Source organism: Camellia sinensis, unplaced genomic scaffold (assembly GCF_055761805.1).
Source record: "Camellia sinensis isolate YWXY unplaced genomic scaffold, ASM5576180v1 Unanchor4, whole genome shotgun sequence".
NCBI lineage: Eukaryota > Viridiplantae > Streptophyta > Magnoliopsida > Ericales > Theaceae > Camellia > Camellia sinensis.
Genome location: NW_028129277.1, coordinates 5578521 through 5600793, shown reverse-complemented (window position 1 = coordinate 5600793; position 22273 = coordinate 5578521). Strand labels below are relative to the sequence as shown.

The 22273-nt window shown below is 46.8% G+C and overlaps 1 protein-coding gene across 1 annotated transcript; it reads left to right on the top strand.

Moving 5' to 3' along the window:
- The first annotated feature begins 623 nt into the window (after positions 1 to 623).
- LOC145816756 (uncharacterized) lies at positions 624 to 10890 on the top strand. Its single transcript, XM_082912708.1, has 4 exons — positions 624 to 1151; positions 1237 to 1335; positions 1578 to 1754; positions 10585 to 10890. The coding sequence occupies exons 1-4, from the start codon at positions 624 to 626 to the stop codon at positions 10888 to 10890; spliced, it is 1110 nt and encodes a 369-aa protein (XP_082768834.1).
- The last annotated feature ends 11383 nt before the right edge of the window (positions 10891 to 22273 follow it).

Below are 22273 nucleotides of genomic sequence, written 5' to 3'. Positions count from 1 at the left end.
GCTGCTCTGGCCACCTTGTACGGATATATGAGCTCGGCTTCTCGCGGCAGCGGCCAGCTGCTCGGAGGTTACTGGCGAGCTTGGGAGGTACATTTCTTCTCCACTTTTCATTTTTGTCTCGTACTTTCTGTACTCTGTATACTGCACACACTGCGGTCTGCTTTACACTCACTGTATACTGTACACACGGCACACACATACATTCTGTTTTACACTGACTGTACACTGCTCACACTGTACACTGCACACAATACACTGCACAACACACGGCTCTGCCATTTCTGCTTTATTCTGTATACCCTGCTTTATCTGAAGGTCATACTGACATCTGTTCTGCAGTTGTGGGTTTATGCCTACTTCCCTAGGCTTGCACCTGTACCAGTTGCGGAGCCTCCTCCGGCTGTTCCTTTCTCGAGTCGCTTTGACGGGGGATGCACCCGGCGACCTCGGGAGACATTCGGCTTCTTCCGCCGATACTTCGACACCATCACCCCCACAGAGGTATGCTTTACTTTCAGTTCGTTTAGCTTCGCTTTCCCACTGCATGTTTCAATAACAGTAGATAACAAACTGTCTGTTACTTTCAGATCACATGGCGGCCATGGGCTTCCTTGCCATCGGCGATGCGGGGTCGGTTCCCTGGTGCTGAGGAGACCTCGCGTTTCCGGATTCTGCTAGAGGGCCCGGTCTGTCGGGCTTGGTACCTGGGGGAGCGTTTTCTACGCCAGACCCGCGGGTTACCTGAGCAGATAGTCCCGGCTCACCCTCCTGCAGAGATGAGGGAGACCGAGGGGCTGACCCCTGAGCAGCTGGATGATTACTCCATCGGCTGGGAGGAGGCCGGCTTCCGAGGCACCGGCGACTATCAGGAGTACGTGCGGACGTACCTGATGCGACCTTTGAGCGGTCGTCGAGCAGAGGGGGCCAGGCCTGTAGCATCGGCGGCTGGGGCCGGAGCAGGAGCAGGGGCTGGATCTTCGAGGAGGGCCCGAGTCCGTGGCAGGGGCGGAGCGCGGGGAGGACGAGGAGCTGGCTGGCCTGCCCTGCCTGCTGTACTGACTTTCCAGGGGCAGGGTGGGTCGACCTATCAGATCCCCTTCGCCCCTCCACCGGCTGGTCATGAGTTCACTGACATCCCCGACCTTCCGCCGGTATGTATCACTGCACTTCGTACAGTTATCTCACTTCAGTTTACTGATATTCCACAGAATACTAATGCATCTGATACCTTTGCAGGCTTCTCCTGAGTACACCCGTCAGTCGTTGGCGATGAATGCCTCGATGATGGGGATGCTCCAGCGGACATTTGACCTTCTGGCTGTCTACAGCATACCGGTATGTCCTTCTGACACTGGCCTCAAACCATTCATACACTGCTTCGCATAATCTGATTCACGGCACAACACCTGATACACTGATCTCACTGTATCTGAGCACTGCATACACTGCATTCTGCACTAAACTCTGTACTGACAAACTGCTCACGGCATTCATACACTGTATCCATACACTGCATTCTGCACTGATAAACTGTCTACAGTATACTGATGCATTTCACTTTTCGTGTGCTTTTTCAGCCTCCCTTCCAGATTCCCATGGCAGGAGGTGCTCCAGCCAGACCTTCTGTCCCTGCCCGGGGGAGAGATGAGGAGGGCAGGATATTTCCCCGCACTAGGGGTGGGCGTACTCACGTCGGGAGCAGCTCGCGGGCTCCAGTCCCGGACGATGATGACGACGAGGAGTCAGAGGCGGAGGCAGGGTCGTCGGAGGAGGAGACCGCAGACGGTTCTAGCTCGGGCTCTGATGACGACGCTGTTGATGCTCCTGGACCCTCGTCCAGGAAGAGGACCAGGACAGACTGACGGCCCTTCGGAGTGCTTGACATAGATGCAGATTTTTGTTATCTTTTCTTTCTTTCCTTGTACTTTTCTTTTTGGTTGGTAGATAGATTACCTTGTACTGCCACAGGCAGGTTTTTGTTTCCAAAACTTGTACATTTGAAAAGATTATGAAATGAAACGGACTTTTTATCTGAAAAAGTGTTTACATTTACACATTTCATGCATTGCATCGCATCTCATCATGTTACACCTCAATGTAAATGAAATTGATTGGTTGTCTGAAAATTGAACACTTGCACTGTAATAATCAGATAACTTAAACAGCCAACAGCAGAATAACCCCAAGCAACCCACTGCCTGATTCTGGACACACAGCCCTTACTCTGTTGGGGATTGATCTGCATACAGCCCAAAACACAGCATTCGGTTCATTCTACACACAGCAAACTCTGAACAAACGGCCCAATCTGACATGACGGAGCTCAAAGATGGAACCGGTTGGAGTCGAAACACGCTCGAATGTAGAGAATGGCACAGCATTCTGAGCATAAATGATTTTTGAAATCGAATGAGGGTTTTTCAAACCGGGATATCGAGCCTACCACTGAACAGAGCGGGAAGGACTCAAATATAGGTACACGACCTAAACACAACGAGACACGCTCGGGAAAGACTAAAAACAAAAGACGAGACCGTCAAATGAAAGAGACGCGACACACAGACGCGTAACCAAAGATGGGGGACCTCGGACCACGAGGAGCCAGTTCAATCTGGGTATTGTTTCCCACCCTTTCTCATTTGTGATCCTCACATCACTCGACTCTCAAGCTCGGATTTTCTCTCAAAACCCCTTTTCCTCTCTTTTCTCTCAACTCACACCTCTCTATTCTTCATTCTCTCATTTTTCATCCCTCCCCGGGGTGATTGATGGATGAATAGGAAGTTGTGGGTTCATGCTCAACATCGTTAGCTCACGGCTATTTCTTCCGGCGGGTAGAGCGCCCTTCTAGCAAATACGTCGATGACGGGGGAAAGACAGAACGCCTGACTCAACTGTGCCCCTAGTTCATCATTTTAACCATTCTTTTCGTTTTTGCTTTCTACTAAAACGGTTTTGATCAAAACGAGAGTTGGATTAACGTACTTGTTCGATTTTTGATTTGAAAAGCATGCAGGTCAGGCAGCAAGCACTGAAAATTTTCCTTTTGGATCCAAGACAATGGTCCAGTTTTGGAAAACGAAATAGTTTTCGAGAAAATGGTCAACCTCAGTAAAAAATTTCAAAAACTATTTTTCAAACAGTCAATGCTCAACGAGCATGGAACTTACCCTTCGAGATGCGCAACCTCGGATCGGAGGCAATGGAAAATTGCCCCTGGTTTGAAGGAGGGTGGGAGGCAACGGAAAGTTGCCCCTAGTTTGCATGGCGGCTCACGACGGCTCACGGCAACGGAAAGTTGCCCCTTGTTTGGATGGTGCCACAGCAATCCGCAGACAGTCTTCATTGGCGGTGATCGAACTCTCGGACACAGCGATGACGAAGACGGTTATAACACATATATGGACACAGTCACCTTGAAGGGTGTTGGCCACTGGACTTTGGAACGAAATTGAAACCATTGCATGGACTGAGACGCTTATGAAAGCGTTGGGGGCTGGACTTCATGATGAAGTTGCCTACGTATCCCAAACATGGGAATCAAGCCTTACGTAGTTCCGGTTAAGGTCCACTCGGGTATTTTAACCTTCACTTTGTTTGGCTCTTATTTTTGCCAAGGCGCCCAATGCGGGTTTTCGACCTTGCGAGCTTCTTTTCATTTTCTATTTCTTCTTCATTTCTTTTGCATTTTTCTTTTTCTTTTCTTTTTGGTATCTTTTGTCTTTTCTTTTCTTTTCTTCTTTTTTTTGTATTTTTCTCTTGCTCTAACTTTTGCCTGGGTCGCCCTTCTGGGTTTTCGGCCCAGCGAGCCTCTCAAAGGGTAAAAGTGTAGCAAGTCCATGCCAAATGGTTTTTTGAAATTGAAGCCTCGCTGTGTCCAGGAGAACGGCTGTTGCACTGATTTGCAGAAGAATCCATCAAGGTTGCTCCACGAGCTTCTTCCGGCGAGATCTACTCCTTCTGATTCGGCCTTGGTGCTTCTTGATCGAAGGCTACCGCAAAACTGGCCACACGGGCCTTTCATGGCGTTTGTCCGTTGAACTTTCTGAACATTCTGAAAGGGTTCAAAGTCGGAAAACAAATAGGTTGAATCTTGAGACGGAGAGCGATCCTAGGCTGCGCAATCTCAAGAGTGATTCCACACAGGTCTTCGCAGGGCCGCGTAAAACATTTGCTTTTGAAAGTTTTTAAGAAAGCGACAAATCGCTCGCGCCGAAGATAGTGCGGAACCAATCTGGATCAGGCCAGGGTCCTTCTCAGTACTCACGCCGACAAGCATGATTTCATTCATAAAAAGGCTTAGCACGCCTCTCTTTCTCTCAAAATGATCAAAATTTTACAAAACCCAAGGAATTCCTTCCTCTTCGTTTTCATCACCGCAGTGTTCAAAAAGTTTTTTTTTTTTTTGAAAACTTAGGTTAATGCTATGAGTTTGGCGCGCAGGAGAGCAGGCGAGATGTACTGTCAGCCCAATCAAATTCTCTGGTCCTTATGCTGAAAGCAAGCATGAAGTTGAGATAGCAACAGCTATTTCAATCGGCTCTGTTGGTGTAACTGGCCCCTCGGCAGGAACAGACTCAAAACAAAAACAGATAATAATAAAACAAGACGGTGTTCGGGACAACAACCCCTGAATCACCGGGTATTATATACAACGGGGACTGACTCGATACAACAAGACAGACCCTTAAGCAAAAAAAAGACTGACTCAAGACAAAGAGACAGACTCAAAACAAAAGACCGACTCGATATCCAAGCCAGAATTTACAAAACTCGGTTTCACCGATGCTCAAAAATGCGTGCCAAAACGCTTCATCAAAAAAAATACCAAATGTTGCCCGCAGGCGGTTCACTTTACATACTCGCAGTATCTGAGCCCTCGAAATCCAACAACTGAGTGGTGACGGGCTTGCCTGAGGTAGGTGGTAGGATAACCTTATTATCAATCAAATCCTGCACTTCATGGCGAAGGCGGGAACATCCATCGGTGCTGTGACCGGACTGTTGATGGTACGCGCAGTACAAGGTAGCATCATGGGTGGCGGGGAGATTCTTCGGGAGCGGTCGGGGCTCCAAAGGCTTAAGATGCCCATTCTTCGCCAATATCAACAATGCCCTAGACAAAGGCATGTGGAGGTCGTGAAAGACTCTGCGCCCTCGAGGTAGGTACTTTGCAGTTTGAGGATTCTTGCCAGACGCACTGGCGAAAGGATCAGCTGGCGCTGCCTTGGCTTTTTGAACCTTTCCCGGTGCAGGGTTGGGAACAACAGGAACTGTTTGGGCATGACGGGGCCCATCCCGGTTTTCTGCCTGGCTTGAACTGCCTTTGGTTGGAGCGGGGAAAGCATCATCTATAGCTTTGGTCACTATTGCGGATGTTTGTTGCTTGTTCATCCCTCTGGCCTTCAGAGCCTCGACTGCCCACAGCAGTTGTTCAATAGGGTCGGCATCTACCTTTGCCTTGTCCTTTCCTTTGGCCTCAGCCTGATCGAGGGTCGGGGTTAGTGCTGACATATCGTGGCTATAGCCAGAAGCCATCTCTGGCTGGCTGAGCTCTATCACAATCCGCCCCAGTAGCGGGGGCTCCTGTGGTACAAAATTCCCGGCATACGGTGCCGCTGGTGGTGAAGCCGACATTCCATAGGCGAGGTCTGCCACAGACCTTTGGAGATCGCCTATCATCCCCATCAATTCGAAGGTGGTGGGCTCACGAGCCTGGTATAACTGGGGAGCCCAAACCGGGTGCACAACGGGCGACCTGGGCGGATATGACATACTGATGCTGGCTTCATTCTGCGGAGTGGTTCCCTGCTCCGGTGCGGCTGTCATAACCACAATTTCTTCTGAACTTTGTGTCGCCATAAATCTTGCCTCAGCAAAGGGGAGACACTGGCTGTTCTGTATCAACTCTGCAACTCTCTGGACTGAAAGAAAAACAGACAGCACTTCAGCCCAAACTGATCAAACACGGGTGTAGCCGAACAACTGTTCCCTACTGCTGATCACTGTTCCCAGATTTCTGTTCCCCAAAATACTGAATCTGATACCCGCGGATAACTGATTCTCAGATTCTGATACCAATGCCCTTAGGCCTGATGCCCCAAACTTGCAAACTGGTATGTACATTCCTGTAGAGATACACTCTAAAAGCACATAGCAAGTAAGAGAGAGCCAAAACACCCCTATGTTTGGGTAGGGTTTCCCTGTCCTATTTTGTCAGGAGCTAGGGTTTCATTATGCACACAGCAGTTTCAAACAACCTATCGGGTAAGCAACCTGTCCTAGTTTGGAATGGTCACTATGGATTCCGAATATGCACTAGGTCGAATGGTCAAAAAGGGTGCCCCGGTAAAACCGGGGTTTGTGTTCCCATGCTGTCAGAGCCCATAGCCGGTCAGCCTTATGGACATGCCTTGACAAGACAAGCCTCCGGCAAACCGTTCAGGAATGGCAGATGGCAAACACTGTGTTCCTAGGCGCACCAATGCACATGCAATGCAAAGAAACACATAAATGAGATCAAAACAGGATATCACGAGTTCGAGTCAAACTCTCTAAAAATCCCCAGCGGAGTCGCCAGAAACTGTAACGGCGCCCGCGTGGGAGGGGCCTCGTGCTACAGTTCGGACTCGATTTGTGTCACGGTTCTTAATCTGAACCAAAGAGTCCAAATCTGGCAAATCGTTTGAGAAAACAGATTTTTTGAAAAGTAGTGCCAAACATGGACTGCTTTGCCAGATACAGAGTCGCCACCTAAATATTTTTTATGGGAGAATTTAGGAAACCCTGACTCGGTGCCGAAGGCCACATGTCCGTCATCACCGGAGTTGTCTCGGCTCGGGAGCTTGGGTACGATCGGGGAAGGTCAGCTATGAGCACCCCCTTTCGCCCGGTCCGAAGACCGGCCTCTACTAACCGTGATATCCGTTTTTGAAAACTTTATGTGTTCTTAAACCAATTGTTAGCCTAGAATTACTATGTTATGCGCGCAGCAAACAAGTATAGACCAAATCGCCTAAATTGGAACAAAACATTTCATGTTTGTTTTGAAAATGGTTTGCTACTCGCAAGTAGGCTAAAATGCAGATTTTGCCACCCTCAAGTGGGCTTTTAGAAAAGATGATTTTGCCACTATCTAGTGGGCTTAAAACTCACAGTTTTAGTGCATTATTCCAATTTAGGTAATTCAACCTCCATCCACAGGCATTCAAGCAGTTATATCACATAAGCAACTAGCCTCATGGTAATCATACTGTCATGGCAACACTCACACGCATGCGATATGCTAAAGCATAAAAGCTTACCTAGTACTCCGGGCCAAAACAGAAACTAGTCAGTAATCATATGCATGATCCTAGTTCATGTTAAAAAATGGCTAATGCATCACATGCAAAAATGCAATCTAGGCAGGCTCGGCTAACCTAAGCATGGCATATGAAATGCGATCAACTATCACATAGTCAATTTTTGAATTGAAGTACGAATGCAGTTAGCGTGATGTACCGAGCCTAATGCATGCAGTACAAATGTATGGATGCACGCATGCATAGCATAAGGTATGCTAAAATAAATGTGCCCTAATCTACCATCATAAGCAGGTAAATAAAAGGGAGAAAGAAGTGGGGGTTGGAAGACATGCACACACACACCCACACTTATTACAAGTTTGCCCTCGCTCGGAGGGACCAAATAAATATTACAAATTAATTAACTACGCAAGCTAATTAAATATTACAAATTAATTAATTAATTAACGAATTAACTAATCTAGGAAAACAGGTAAACCGCCTCGGGAAATGCGCCACCATGCGCAAGCTGCCTCTGTTTTCCTCCCTTTCCTCCTCTGGAGGTTGTCAAAACCTCAGGACTACATCCTTGGACAGAGGGGATCACCACCGGCTAGATGAAACTTCCACCGGCAGTGTAGTATGGCCATCGGCACAAAATAGGGTCTATCGGCAGAGAAAATTGTGCCGGTCGGCACATTACACTGCCGGTCGGCAGAGTATTCCTGCAGAACCTGCAACTCACAGCAACAGAGGGCAAAACAAGGCATGATAGCATATTTCAAGACATGTATGCACTAACCATGTCCCTTATCATTGTGATGACTCAAAGGGACATGTGCCTCGGTTCTCGGACCACCAATCACGCATTTCCATGCATGATGGCCCAAGGAACCAAGTATGCAACTTTGGTTTCAAATGCATGCAAACCAATCAAACAAATTAGGCCCAATTCCTATCACCAATTCAAGGAACAAGGCATGCATGCAAAATGCAATGCAACCTAGGCATACAAGCTAGGAATGCAACATGGCATGGCAATCAACTCATGCAAGCATACAAGCATGCATATGGCAATGCAAATGGATGCAAAGATGGACTTAAACATGAATTAGGCGACTCTAAAATAGGCCTAAAACAGTAGCCAAAAGTGCTAAAGAGTGAGAGCTAAATGGCATGCACACACACATGCTCATAAGGACCAACACTTAAGCATGAATCAAACAACATTCAAGCACACTTGAAAGAAGGAAACATGGACAATTAGCATGCAACATGAGCCCTAAAATCATGCTATAAAATGATACCAAATCAAGTTATAAATCAAGTCAAGCATGCGACAAATGGCCTAAGTGTTCAAAGTAAACCAAAGTGGCATTGAGCCTACTTAACAAGACCAAACAAGGCATGCATTAAGCAACCAAAAACAGGGGTTTAGCATGTTAAAACAAAGCTAAAGGACTACTTAGATGGCATCTAAGTGGCCCAAATACAAAGGCATACACCATGGCCAAAACATGGAGCATTGCAACACATGCTTTCAAAGCATTAAAGAGGCATGCGAGGCAATCAAACGAGCATGGAAATGGGACTGAAATAGCATGCAAGATGATCCCAATTCACCAAAACAATGCAAAGATGGCATGCTACACATGCACATACTCAAGGCCAACAAGCCCAAATGCAAAGGAGCCTTATAATGCATGCTAAAATCGACCCAAACGACTATGGACAGATCTAAAACATGGCAAAATAAGCATATAACCTTCACAAATACAAGCCTAAAACATGCTCCAACAAAGGCTAACAACCTAGATCATGTTAAGGCACAAACATGGCATTACAAGGCAACTATGCTAAACATGCATAAGGTTCCAAAACCAACTTTAAATCATGTTATATCATGGATATATAAGCATGAAAAACAAACCAAACATGCTCAACACACACTCAAGCATAGGCTTCCTTAGGAAGGCCAAAATGTGCCCTTTTTAAGGACAACAAGGAGAGGGGGTGGCCCTCTCCTTCTTGGGACTTCAAAGCATCATCTTCACCACTGAAATCCCTCAAGATTTCAGTGGTGAAGAGACCTCAAAACCAAAATCCCGGAGCTAGCACAAAATGGCTCAAAATGAGGCCTTTTGAGGCCTAAGGGTGGTCAACACCCCTCAAACAACAAAACACTCTTAATAAACAATAAAGAGGGCTTAAAAATAGAACTTTTTTATGTTATACAATAATCACAAAAACAGATCTAAGATAGGTATAAAATTGATGCAAGAATGGGGAACAAAGGTGTAAGTTTCTTACCCTTGTAGTCCTCTTCAACAAGGATGCTCCAATGGCCTCCTTGAGCTCCAAACCAACACCAAAACTTCAAAACACACTCCTTAGAACCTCAGCTCCAAGAGGAAGGTGAAACACTAGGTGTTTGTGTGCAATAGTAAGGCACAAAACACCTAGTGTGCAAAATGGGAGGGAAAGAGAGATAGATTGTGTATGTCTAACCCTAACCCTAAAAAACCAGAGCTCTCCTCTGTCTTTTTTCTCTCAAAAATGTCTAAGCCTCTTTTTCTAAGCCTTAGAGAGAGCCCTCTCTATAAGCCTCTTGTAAAGCTTATTCAACAAGCTTTGCAAGAGGGAGATCCCTCCATACACGTGTATGGAGGGGAGAAAAAGTTATACAGCTGTCCTAAAATATCTGCAAAAGCAGATGAACAGCAATCGGCCGGCAAAAAATGCCATCTTGGCCAAACAAAGTGCCGACCGGCACAAAAAAGTGCTGACCGGCAACAAATAGTGCCGACCGGCAAACTATTTTGCCGGTGGCAGCAAAAACCAGCCGGTGGCCTCTAGCCACTGCCGGTGATGGGTGGGGATGGTCTACAAGCCCTACCCTGCCCTTCCAAGGCAAAACACAAGTGTTCGGTGCAAAACCGGACACTGAACGGTCAAGTTCGGAGATTCTGAGGTAGGGCGCGAGAGCCAAAACCTCCGGGAACTCCAAACAAACACAAACAAGGATAATCACCGAGTGTTCAAGCGGTGACGTCCGAGTCTTGAGGACGGTCAAAAATGGGGTGTCTACAGCTGCATACAGACCTAATGCATCACATTATCAATACTACATTTGATACACCACACTCATATACCACTCACGGCACTGATATACTGCATCTCATACACTGGCCACAGCCTTCATATACTGCAATCATACACTGCATTTGATACCATACTTAACTTTGCATAGCATCACTGATGTATTTGCCAAATTGTTCTTTTTCAAGCCCCATTCCAGATACCAGCCGTAGCGGGTGCCTCAGCGGGACCATCAGTACCTCCCCGAGCACCAGGGAGAGTGAGACAAGGGACTCCAGTGCACAGCCACAGTAGAGCTGGGAGTGCACAGACCGGGAGTAGTTCACGAATGCCTGTCCCAGATGATGACGAGTCTAATGAGGAGGCAGTTAGTCCACAGTCAGAATATTCTCATGATGGAGATGAGGTTGGAGACAGCACGGGTTCAGACTCTGGCGGCGGAGCTGACAGCGGTGGTTCCAGGCCTTCGTCGAGGAAGAGGGCGAGGAGGGGTTCCCGCTCTTGAGGCAACTGGTGCCGATCCAGATGCTTTGTTTTTTGCTTTATCTCTCTTTTTACTTGTAGTTTTTGCACATTCTACTGCATCAGGCATATTTATTTTCTTTAAAACCTTGTACTTTTGCAAAAGAAAACATGATGGAATGAAAAATAACTTTTTTTGCTTGAAAAAGTGTTACATTTGTACATTCTAAGCATCGCATCGCATCACATAACAATGTGTAAATGAGATTGAACTTTGTTTGAAAATTGCACACTCGGATTGCATTGCCTTGATCAGGTAGTGGACCAACTGACAACTGAAAGAACAAAACAACTCGATAAGCAAAACAAGGACTTGACATGCTAACCAAATGTAAATACAACTCGATAAGCAAGATGAGAACCTAATAATCAATGCAATATACAACTTGATAAACAAATTGAAGTAACACAGGCACGACTTTGCAAAATCGTCCCAAAAAAGGCACTCGAAATGGAATAAGACACAAGTTCCCAACACCTCCAACACATGGACAGCTCAGAGAACAAAAAGAGAGGCCATCAGCCTGAGTAGAAGGCCATCAGCTACAAGAAATGACCATTGGCCACCAATACTAGCCGATCGGCTAAAAAGATGGTCGGTCGGCCATCATTACTGGCCGATCGGCCAAAAATGGCAAGAACCTCCAGAATGCGGCCACCTGTCTTCCACTCAACACCTTATCTTCTATAAAAGCCCCAGCTTCGTAGTTTCTCCATTTCAACTTAGTTTTTGCACCAAATGGAGGCATTTCTTGTCCAAAATCTCGCAAATTGGATTGCTAACTTGGATGGCTTGGAAAAGCTGAATTTTCGGGGCTTTGGAATAAGTGCACTATTCACACTAAGCCGCACCACGCTGCGTTTTCCGTTTCTTCATGCCACGGCGAGGTGTTGGAATCCAGTTACGTAGGTTTTTAGCTTTGGCAGACAAGAGATGTGCCCCACTTTCGAAGACTTCCAAGCTTTGATGGAATCTCAGAGAGATGAAGAAATCTTGCCCCAATTCCGCTTCGTCCACATCCAAGCCTTAAGATGGATGTGCGAACTTACTTTGCATGACGCTCAATATTTGATCCGCGCTGGGGAACTGGACATTCCGAGCTTGATTCGTCGGTTTTCTAATGCCGGTGATTGCGACGATCATCACTGGCAGAGTTTTCGGCAACACGCCGTCTACTTGTGCATGCTGTCTCATTTCTTACTTGCCCCAGGCTCCGGAGGATCTAACGTCCGTTTGATTGAGGTTGCCTAAGGCTTAAAAGAGAGCAAGAGCTGTATTGCCATGACACTAGCTGAGACATTGATAGGTTTGGACACTTTCCATCACTGGGAGACGACTAGATTTGCGGGGAGTCCACTATTACTACAGGTAATGTTTCCCACCCTATCTCACATATATTTCTCACATCACTCGGCCCTTAGGCTCGGTTTTTTCTCTCAAAACCCTTTTCTCACTTTTCTCTCCATGCACACCTCTCTATTCTTTAATCTCTCATTCTTCATCCCTCCCCAAATATGGTTGATGGATAAATTGAAGGTTGTGGACTCATGCCCAGCATAATCAGCTCGCAGCTAGTTCTTCCGGCGACGTCTAGTCGATGTCCCTAATGAGAGATGGTGGTCCAAATGGATGCGTGGTTTGTTTGCTGCCAGTATTGCTTGGCGCTGCCTCTGGCTCAATTTACCGACGATGAGCTATAACATGACTCGCCAGCCTAAGATTCAGTTGGTTAGCCTGACACACTGTGTCCTTTACTTCCTGTTTCGAATCCGGCGCCAATTCGAACATGATCAGACTTGCCCGGAGGAAGGGATAGAGTACCCTACTGCATTTCCAGTCCTAGGTGCACAGCTAGCTCGGTATGCCATAGCATGGAAGACGAGAGAGCTTCTCGACCCCGCTCTCACTTTCAGTTGCACCTTTTCTGATGAGTGCACAGCTTGGCTTGATGAAGAGGCGCAGAGGCCTACTTTGGCATCAGAAGCTTCCATAAGCTCTGGGAGGGGGTGCGGGAACACCTGACTATGCCTCGAGTTTATTTGCTTTAATCAGTACTTTTAAGTTTTCTTTATGAATGTAATAAAAGCAACTTCAATTTGTATTCAAGAGTAGGAGAATTCTGTACTGAAATCAATATAATTGAAGGTTGTGGGTACAGAAAATTTTCTATTTGGTCCGAAGATGGTCTAAATCGTAAAAAGATTAATTTGAGCAAAATCAACTTTTATTAAAACTTTTCAAAACCATTTTCGATATGGATCACAATTGGACATGCCCGAGATCTATCACTGAGATGTATAACCCCGAATCCCATCAACTGGAAAGTTGCCCCTAGTCTGAATAGCACTGCACTGGAGATCACAGCTGAGCTCTTGAATGTAGAATAGACAAAGATGACCAACAAGATCACACAGACAAAGCTGATTTGGAAGTGTTTGTGGCTAGACTTTAGAATGAAGTTGCCTGCGAATCCCAAAGATGGGAATCAAGCCTTATGTAGTTCGATTCGGGATCACTCGTGTATTAACACTCTCCTTTTACGCTCTAACTTTTTCCAAGGCCGCCCTTTCTGGGTTTTCAACATTGCGAGTTCCGTTTTTATTATTTCAAATTTTTCATGCTCTAACTTTTGCCTAGGTCACCTTTTCGGGTTTTCGGCCTAGCGAGCCACTCAGGGATATTATTTCTTCAACTTGTCCATGTTGATTGGCTGGGAGAACTCTAGGCCATCTAGATCCATTAGAACGACGGCTCCACCCGACCAGATAGACTTGATGATGTAAGGGCCAGTCCAATTGGGTCTGAACTTGCCCCTAGGGTCGTGGATGGGAGCTCGGTTGTCTTTGAACACAAGATCCCCCTCTTTCAAATTCCTAGACTTAACCTTCTTGTTGAAAGCCCTAGCAATTCTTCGTTGATAACCCTGGACGTGATGCAGTGCTTTCAGTCTTCTTTCATCAAAGAGCATGAGTTCTTCGAACCTGCTTTGTTGCCAATCTGCCTCAGCTATCTGACACCCAGCCAATACCCGTAATGACGAAACCTCAACTTCGATAGGCAGAACAACCTCTATCGAATAAACCAAGGAATACGGAGTTGCCCCAGTAGAAGTTCTAATTGAAGTCCGGTAACCCCAAAGAAGAAATGACAGCTTATCTGGCCAGTCCTTGTAGGTTTCCACCATCTTCTGCAGAATGTGCTTGATGTTCTTGTTGGTGGCCTCAACTACTCCGTTGGTTTGCGGCCGATATGTAGATGACTTATAAAAAGTCACGTTGTACTTCTCTAACAAGTCGATCATCTCCTTCTTGAAGTGGGAACCATTATCCGAAATAATCTCATTCGGGACCCCGTAGCGACAGATAATGTTGTTTTTGATGAACTTAGTGACATGCGATGCCTTCAACACCGCGTAAGATTGGGCCTCAACCCACTTCGTGAAAGTAGTCTATTGCTACCAAAATGTACTCATGCTCGTTGGACCCCTTTGGAGTGACAGCCCCAATCACATCAATCCCCCAGACTGAAAACGGCCATGGTGAAGTCATGTTGTACAGCTTCGACGGCGGAATGTTCATGCGGTTTGCATGGATCTAACATTTATGGCATCGCCAGACAAAACCAATACAATCCTCCTCCATGGTGGACCAGTAATAACCTTGTTTAAGGATCTTTCGAGCTAGCATCACTCCGCTCATGTGCGCTCCGCATTCTCGTCCATGGATGGCCTCCATCAGGCGCTTGGACTTTTCAGCATCAACGCATAACTTATGCATCCCCAGATGACCCCTCTTGTATAGTTTACCTCCGCAGACGATGAACTAAGCAGCCACTCTTCGAATTGCCCTTTTATCTTTGGCATTTTCCCTTGGCGGATACACCTCCTTTTCCATGAAGTTCTAGATGTCATAATACTAGGGATTCTCATCTTGTACCTCATCTATGGAAGCAATCAGCTCGTAGGCTGGCACGAATTTCTGTTCGATGATGATCGGACGCATCTGGACTCCAAAAGGGATGTCTATCATAGAAGATAGAGTTGCTAATGAATCAGTGAACGTGTTGTTCTCTCTTAACAGATGGGCGAAATTCAGTTTTTCAAACCAAGGAATCAGAACGTCCAAGGTCTAGTGGTAGATTCTCATCTTTTCTTCTTTTACTTTCCAATCTCCTTTAGCTTCAGATACAACAAGGTTCGAGTCTGCGATGACATCCAACCGTTTTGCCCCTAGTTCTAGGGCAGCCTCTAGTTCTAGGGCAGCCTCTAGTCCAGCAATACATGCCTCATACTCTACCTCATTGTTCGATACTTTGAACCAGAGTTTGAATGCTAAGGGTATGCGGGAATTGTCGGGCGCTCTCAGCAACACCCTTATCCCATACCCGTATTGGTTTGACGCTCGGTCAAAGTACATCGTCCAAGTCTCTTCTTCGACATGCAGAATGGCCTCGTCTGGGAACAGATACTTAACTGCTTCATCTCATTCGACTGGGTGATCGGCTAGGAACTCCGCTACCGCTCTCCCTTTCACTGACTTGCGCGTTATGTACTTCAGATCGAATTCGGAAAGCAAATGCAACCAACGGGCTAGCCTACCCATAAGTGCCGGTTTCTCGAAGAGATATTTGATGGGATCTAATCTCAAAACCAGTATTGCCGAGTGAGCTAACAGGTAGTGCCTCAGCTTCCTGGTAGCCCATACCAAGGCCAAACAAGCCTTCTCCAGCGGAGTGTAGCGGGTCTTGTAATCCAACATTTTCTTGCTCAGTTAGTAGATAGCCTTCTCCACTTTGTCCTCAGACTCCTGTGCAAGCATGCAGCCCATTGTTGTTTTAGTCACTGAAAGATACAGAATCAACGGTTTCCCCAGCTTAGGCGGTGACAACACAGGTGGGTTCTGTAGCTATTGTTTGATCTGCTCGAAAGCGACTTGGCATCGGTCGTCCCATTGGAACTTCTTTCCTTTCTTCAGGAGACCAAAGAGTGGTTCACAAGTCAAGGTTAATTTTGCAATAAACCATCTTATGAATTGCACTTTACCCAGAAAGCCTCGCATCTCCTTTTCAGTCCTCGGTGGTGGCATTTCTAAGATGGCCTTGATTTTGGAAGGATCGACCTCGATACCTCTCTATGTGATCAAGAACCCCAGCATTTTCCCTGTTGTAACACCAAATGTACATTTCTGAGGATTCAGCCGCAACCGATACTCTTTGATCTATTGGAAGAATTTCTGCAAGGCGGTGTAGTGGCCCTCTCTTTCCTTGGACTTGACAATCAAGTCGTCCACGTACACCTCAACCTTTTTATGGATCATATCGTGTAAAATGGTGGTCACAGCCCGTTGATACGTAGCTCCAGCATTCTTTAGCCCAAACAACATCACCCTATAACAATAGGTTCCCCGCGGGGTGGTGAAAGTAGTCTTCTCCCGGTCTTCGGGTGCCATCAAAATCTGATTGTTGCCTGAAAACCCATCCGTGAATGAGAGCAGTGCATGCCTAGCATTGAAGTCCACTAATTTGTCGATATGCGGCAGAGGAAAGTCGTCATTCGGACTGGCTTTGTTCAAATCTCTGATGTCCACACATACCCGAGTTTTGTCGTCCTTCTTCGGCACCGGAACTATATTGGCCAACCAAGTAGGGTATTCAGATACCAGCATGAACCCTACGTCAGTTTGCTTGGTGACCTTTTCTTTGATCTTCAGAGCCCAGTCCGGGCGGATCCTTCGAAGTTTTTGCATAACAAGTCAAGCCTTTAGGTCAAGAAGGATCCAGTGTTGTACAATCTCAGGATTGATTCCAGGCATGTCTTTGTTGGATCACGCGAAAACATCTTTGCAATCTTTTAATAAAGCGGCTAAGCGCTCGTGCTCCTCCGAAGACAACGTGGATCCGATTTGGACCAACCGCGGGTCCTTCTCAGTACCAACATTAATTCTGGTGATTTCATCAACCAGCGGTTTTACAAACCTCTCCTGCTCTTGATCAATCAAACGTTGTAAAACTGGAGGAATTTCTTCCTCATTGTTTTTATCAAAATTTTGAAAGTCTTGATTAATGCAGTAAATTAAAGGCGCAGAAAAGTACTCGAAAGCCACAGCCGTACCATTCTCATTAATAACATCCAGTCCGCCTGATTCCTCTGTTACAACAAACTTAAAGGAAAAAAAAAAGACGACCTAGACAGGACAGTGGCATCCGGGTTATCACCCCCAAGAATACCAGACTCAGACTCAGACGAGCTGGAACCTGATTCCGATTCCAAAGACTCAATGGAATCAGATTTCGGCTCACTACCTGACCTGGCGCTGCTCGATAAAAAGCCCTCCTCGTATTGCTAGACGAGGGAGGGTGCGATGGATGCATCCAGAATGTTTGAAGATGGGCTCACAGCCGCTTCATTCCCGATCATAGAAACTGAGAAGTTATCTACCAAGCACTCTGGTACGATTTGAGGATCTGAAAGTAGACAAGCTAGTGCTATCCCCATCTCAACTTCTGTGCTCTCGGAATCCTCCTCCTTGCACTGCTCAGCCTCAGCTGGTGGGTCTATCTGCTCTTCGGTAACATCATCCCTGGACAATTGCAAGTCAAAGAAAATCTCAAACCCTGGCAAGTGCCGCCTCTCTGCATTTAGCCATGGCTCTAGGAAGCCACAGAATAGGAAGTCTTCCCCTTCCCAGATAAAGCGTCCGTTCAGGGTCCCCTGGATAGGCCGGTGTACCAATTCATAATGCTTCCCAGCCTGCTTTGCTCTTGCTCTTTCGACCATCTCTTTTGCCTTCCTCGCCCAATCCTCTTTGGTAGGCAGATAACCTAATCCAAAGGTATATGGGTTATGCGGCACTTCGGCCGATGCTACAACGCCTTTCCAGCCACTTCGCCTTAATCCCATCTCGGGGATGTGCTGAAGCTTGTTCATAAGGTAAGCAGACTGTGCGCTGACGTATAGCCCCCTCATCAACTGCAAGAATGTTCTGTATAACTCGGGCCTTAGCTAGGGTGAACCCTAACAAAAACACATCCTCCGTGCCATGCTCAATCTCCAGAATTGGTATAGAAACCTCTAGCGGCGGATGGATTGAAGAATTCCCAACAACGATTGCCACCCCCTTCCTGTGGGGGTATTTCAGCATTTGGTGCAGGGTTGAAGAGATAGCCTTCACCTGGTGTAGCCACGGTCGCCCTAGGAGTAGATTGAAGGTTGCGGGAATGTCCAAGACATGAAAATCAATATCCTGTTGCCCTGGGCCAACCTGAGTTCGAATCTGTACAGTCCTCATTACCTCTCAACTGGTATTATCATAGGCCCGTGTCACCTGGGCAGTAGGCACAAAATGCGCAGGCTTCAACCCGAAAGCATATATCGTTCTCAACAGACACATATTGATAGCAGATCCTGTGTCAACAAGGACCACTGGTACACATTTTTCTCTACACTTGACAGAGATGTAGAGCGGTTTGTTATGATTTGAGCCCTCAGGCGGCAGTTCCTTGTCATTGAAGGTCAGTGTCGGGAAAGCTCCTCCCAGGAAAACCAACCCTACCAATTGCTCGAGTGTGGTATCAATTGAGAGTTTCACCTTGTCCATGGCAGAAATGACGGCCTATCTGTGAACTCTTGAGGCCATAAGCAGTCCCCAGATGGAGATGTCTACTTGGATTTTCTTAAGCTATTTCAGTACAGCCTCCTCCTTGAGCAGTTTTTCTTTCTGCCTCTCCGCTTCTTTGTCCTTTCCGGACGCCTCTGGTTGATCCAAGTGTGGGGGCTTGAAATACCGCCCACTTCTAGTCATATGGTCCACCTTTTCAACGTACTAGGTGTCATCCGGTTGATTCCTTCCCCAATCTTCATCGGTGTGGGCAAGACATAAGTCGTCGTCTTCCCACCATATCCCGTCGGCGGCCAACAGACAGCTGTCCGGTTCCGTTGCAACTATTCCTGTGCGCACAGCATATTCCGTCCCCGTAGGGGCTATGGCCTTTCTAGCCCTCTCAAGATCTTTGATCTTTTCCTGCTCAAACTGCTTCAGTGCAGCCTCTTGTTCAGCGCCCACTATACTCGAATTGCCCGGATCCCGAGCAAAATTCTTAACATCGGTGCTCTCTGGCGATCCCTTCTGATTCTCGGCCATTCTGGCCACTACTGATGTTCCCGTTCTTGATGGTCCCTGTTTTGGCTGATGCTCCTCAACAACATTTGGCTTGTCACTGAGCCATCATGTAGCCTCTACTGATCCATCCAGGTCAAACCAGTTGACAGTTACGTCCCCCGGATCTTGTTCATTGAAGAATTGCAGATTTGCGATATCCTCCTCCAACTCTGCTAGGTCATCTAACCCCTGACTTGGTCCATCTTCCCGAACCACACTGATTTTTGCCCCAACCGGCAACTCTACCATCGGCTTAAGCTGACCTGTTGATGTGATATAGCCACTCGGGTTGTATGCAAAGCTCCCAGACCCCTTGGGCTCTGAATCATCATTCCCATCTGCCTCCGAAGTCAACCCAATTCTATCTTCGATAGTCAACACCACCGGTTCAGGTTAGGTTTGGGAGGTGCTCAACATGCACAAGTCTGTGCTGTTCGGAATGAACACCTCAGGCTTGGGTAGGTGAGAGGGTGTGATATATATGCTAGGGTTGTATGACACAACCCCAGTTTGGATCAGGTTGATGCGTTTAGGTGGTGGAGCTTGGTTATGTGCTAGGAGAGGGTTGGTTGTGACATTTGATTTTTCTGGAGGTGCGATCACCCTATTGTCAACGAGATCCTAGATCTCATGACGTAGCCTGAAGCACTGGTTGGTGTCGTGACCATGCTATTGGTGAAAGACACAGTATTTGGCTGGATTATGGGAAGCAGGAAGTTTGTCAGGTAATGCCCGTGGCTCTAGGGGTTTCAAATGCCCTTTCCTGATCAGAACCCCCAGAGCTTTGGACAGGGGCATGTATAGTGGAGTAAAGGTTGTCTGGCCTCAGGGTGGATATCTAGCCATTTGTGAGCTGGTACTGGACGCACCAGTGAACGGGGTGGCTGTAAGTGTCTTTGGAGGGGTGGTGCTGACCATGCCCACATTTGAAGTTCTGGCAACTACAGCACTACTCGTGCCTGCATTCGAACTTCGGGTGAATACCCTCTTGGGCTGCTCTCTCTCGTGGTCAATCAGACCCTGTTTCATGGCGTCCTCATTCTGTACCCCGATCTCGTGTAAATCCGCAAAGGTAGGGAGGGGTAAGACGATCATCTTTTGCATTAGTTTGAGTTGGAGGTTGCGCACAATCATCCGTATTTGATCCTTCTCGACCGGCCTGGTGGTCAACATAGAAGCTTTGGCTCTCCAACAGGCTACAAATTCGGAGAAGCTCTTTTTTGGCTCCTGCCTCGTTGTCTCAAGATCACGAGTTGTGATCTCGATTTGCGTGTTCTAGGAGTATTAAGCTACAAAGGCCTCAGCTATCTCCTTCCAACTTCTCTTGACAGAGTTTCCAACTTCGCGTACTAAATAGCCGCAACACCCGACAGGGTCCGGCCGAAGAGAGAAAGCTTTTGCAATCTGGAGAGGCCCATTGGCCATAGGATATCCGAGAACAATCACAGATGTACCATGGGGTCTCCAGAATCGTCAAAACGGTCTATATGCGGCATCTTGAACCGGTCCGGTAAAGTCACTGCCGAATCGGTGTATCCATCCTCTATGTCCGGTATGGAATTGACCCCCTAGGCCCGTTTGAACAGTTTCTCAAGCTTACTCATCTTCAGAACAGTTGGGTCCATCTTAGATTCAAACGGTGTATCTGTTGAGAAGGCCGGTGTCTTTGAAATCTGTGGTAGAACTGGTGGCGGAACTGGCCCCGTTGGGACGTCCGTATCTTCCTGGACATTTGCAGAATCCCCGAGTATTGAAACTCTGAGTGGGGGTGGAGGTGGATGCGAAGCAGATGCTCCGGCTTGTTGTAGTTGTTGCTGTTGTAGCCTGGTAATTAACTCTGCCTGTTGGGCCACTACTTCTACTTGACGTGCAGCAACCTCTACCTGGCAGGCTACATCCCACTGCATGGCTTGCATAGTTTCTTGGAGCTGACGCATCATGTTCTTCATACTTGCCATAAGGTGCTGATCTGACTAAACAACAAGTATATCTCTCTCTGCGGTAGAAACTAAAACCTCAGCCCGACTACTCACTAGTAGGGTGGATAAGGACCACTAATCTGGTAACCGCTATACTGATGAACTGCGCCTAACTGACCTCCGTCTAGCAACTGGGGGTAGTGAAAGGAACACTAGTTGTCCGTCTATTAGATCCTCAGATCGATGAAGCCTTCGACCTCTGATCCAAAGTGCTTGGGGAGTATCTGCCTGTTCGGAAGCAATGATGCTAAAGTACCTTGCAAAAAGATAAATTAAGCATAATAAAGAAATAAACAACCAAAAAAACGGATAGCATAACGGCTTAAATAAACACAACACACAGTTGGCATTTGTAAGCTAAATACATTGTTCCCAATACTGATCACTGTTCCCAAATCACTGCCTCAAATCTGATATCCTCTGGTAAACTGATTCCCTCAGATACTGGTGCCCGCAGGCCTGATACCCAGACTTGCAAACTGATACATGCTTTCTTGTAGAGGTACACTCTAAAAGCACATAGCAAACAAGTGAGAACCAAAACCCCCCTATGGAGGGGTAGGGTTTCCCTATCCTATCTTGTCAGGAGCTAGGGTTTCACTACGCACACAGTGGTTTCAAACAACCTACAATCAGGTAAGCAACTTGTCCTAGTTTGGAATAGTCACTATGGATTCTGATATGCACTAGGTCGAATGGTCAAAAAGGGTGCCTCGGTAAAAACTGAGGTTTTTGTTCCCATTGTGGTAGGGCCCGCAACCGGTCAGCCTTATGGCACACTTCTCAAAACAAGCCTTCGGCAAATCGTTCAGGAATAGCAGACAGCAAACACGGTGTCCTAGGCGCACCAATGCAAATGCAATGCAAAGAAACACATAAGTGTAGTCAAAACAAGATATCATGAGTTCAAGTCAAGTTCTCTAAATCCCCAGCAAAGTCGCCAGAAACTGTAGACCGCCCTGAACTCCGCTCCGCGCGTGAGGGCGTGAATTGTTGTTCTTAGCTACTACAGTTCGGACTCATGTCACGGTTTTGAATTTAATCTCACAAAGTGCAATGTGAGACTGATAAATCACCAGAGAGTCCAAATCCGGCAAATTGTGTTGGAAAATCGATTTTAATCAAAAAGCGCCAAACATGGACTGCTTTGCCAGATTTCAGAGTCGCCACCTAAATATTTTATTTTGGAGAAATTTAGGAAACCCTGACTCATGCCTAAGACCACATGTC

Excerpts from the sequence above, each read along its gene's own strand:
- LOC145816756 (XM_082912708.1), top strand. The coding sequence starts at position 624 with ATGCGGGGTCGGTTCCCTGGTGCTGAGGAGACCTCGCGTTTCCGGATT. Across the intron at positions 1,152-1,236 it reads ACATCCCCGACCTTCCGCCG|GCTTCTCCTGAGTACACCCG; the intron begins GTATGTATCACT and ends ATACCTTTGCAG. Across the intron at positions 1,755-10,584 it reads ACGAGGAGTCAGAGGCGGAG|ATACCAGCCGTAGCGGGTGC; the intron begins GCAGGGTCGTCG and ends GCCCCATTCCAG.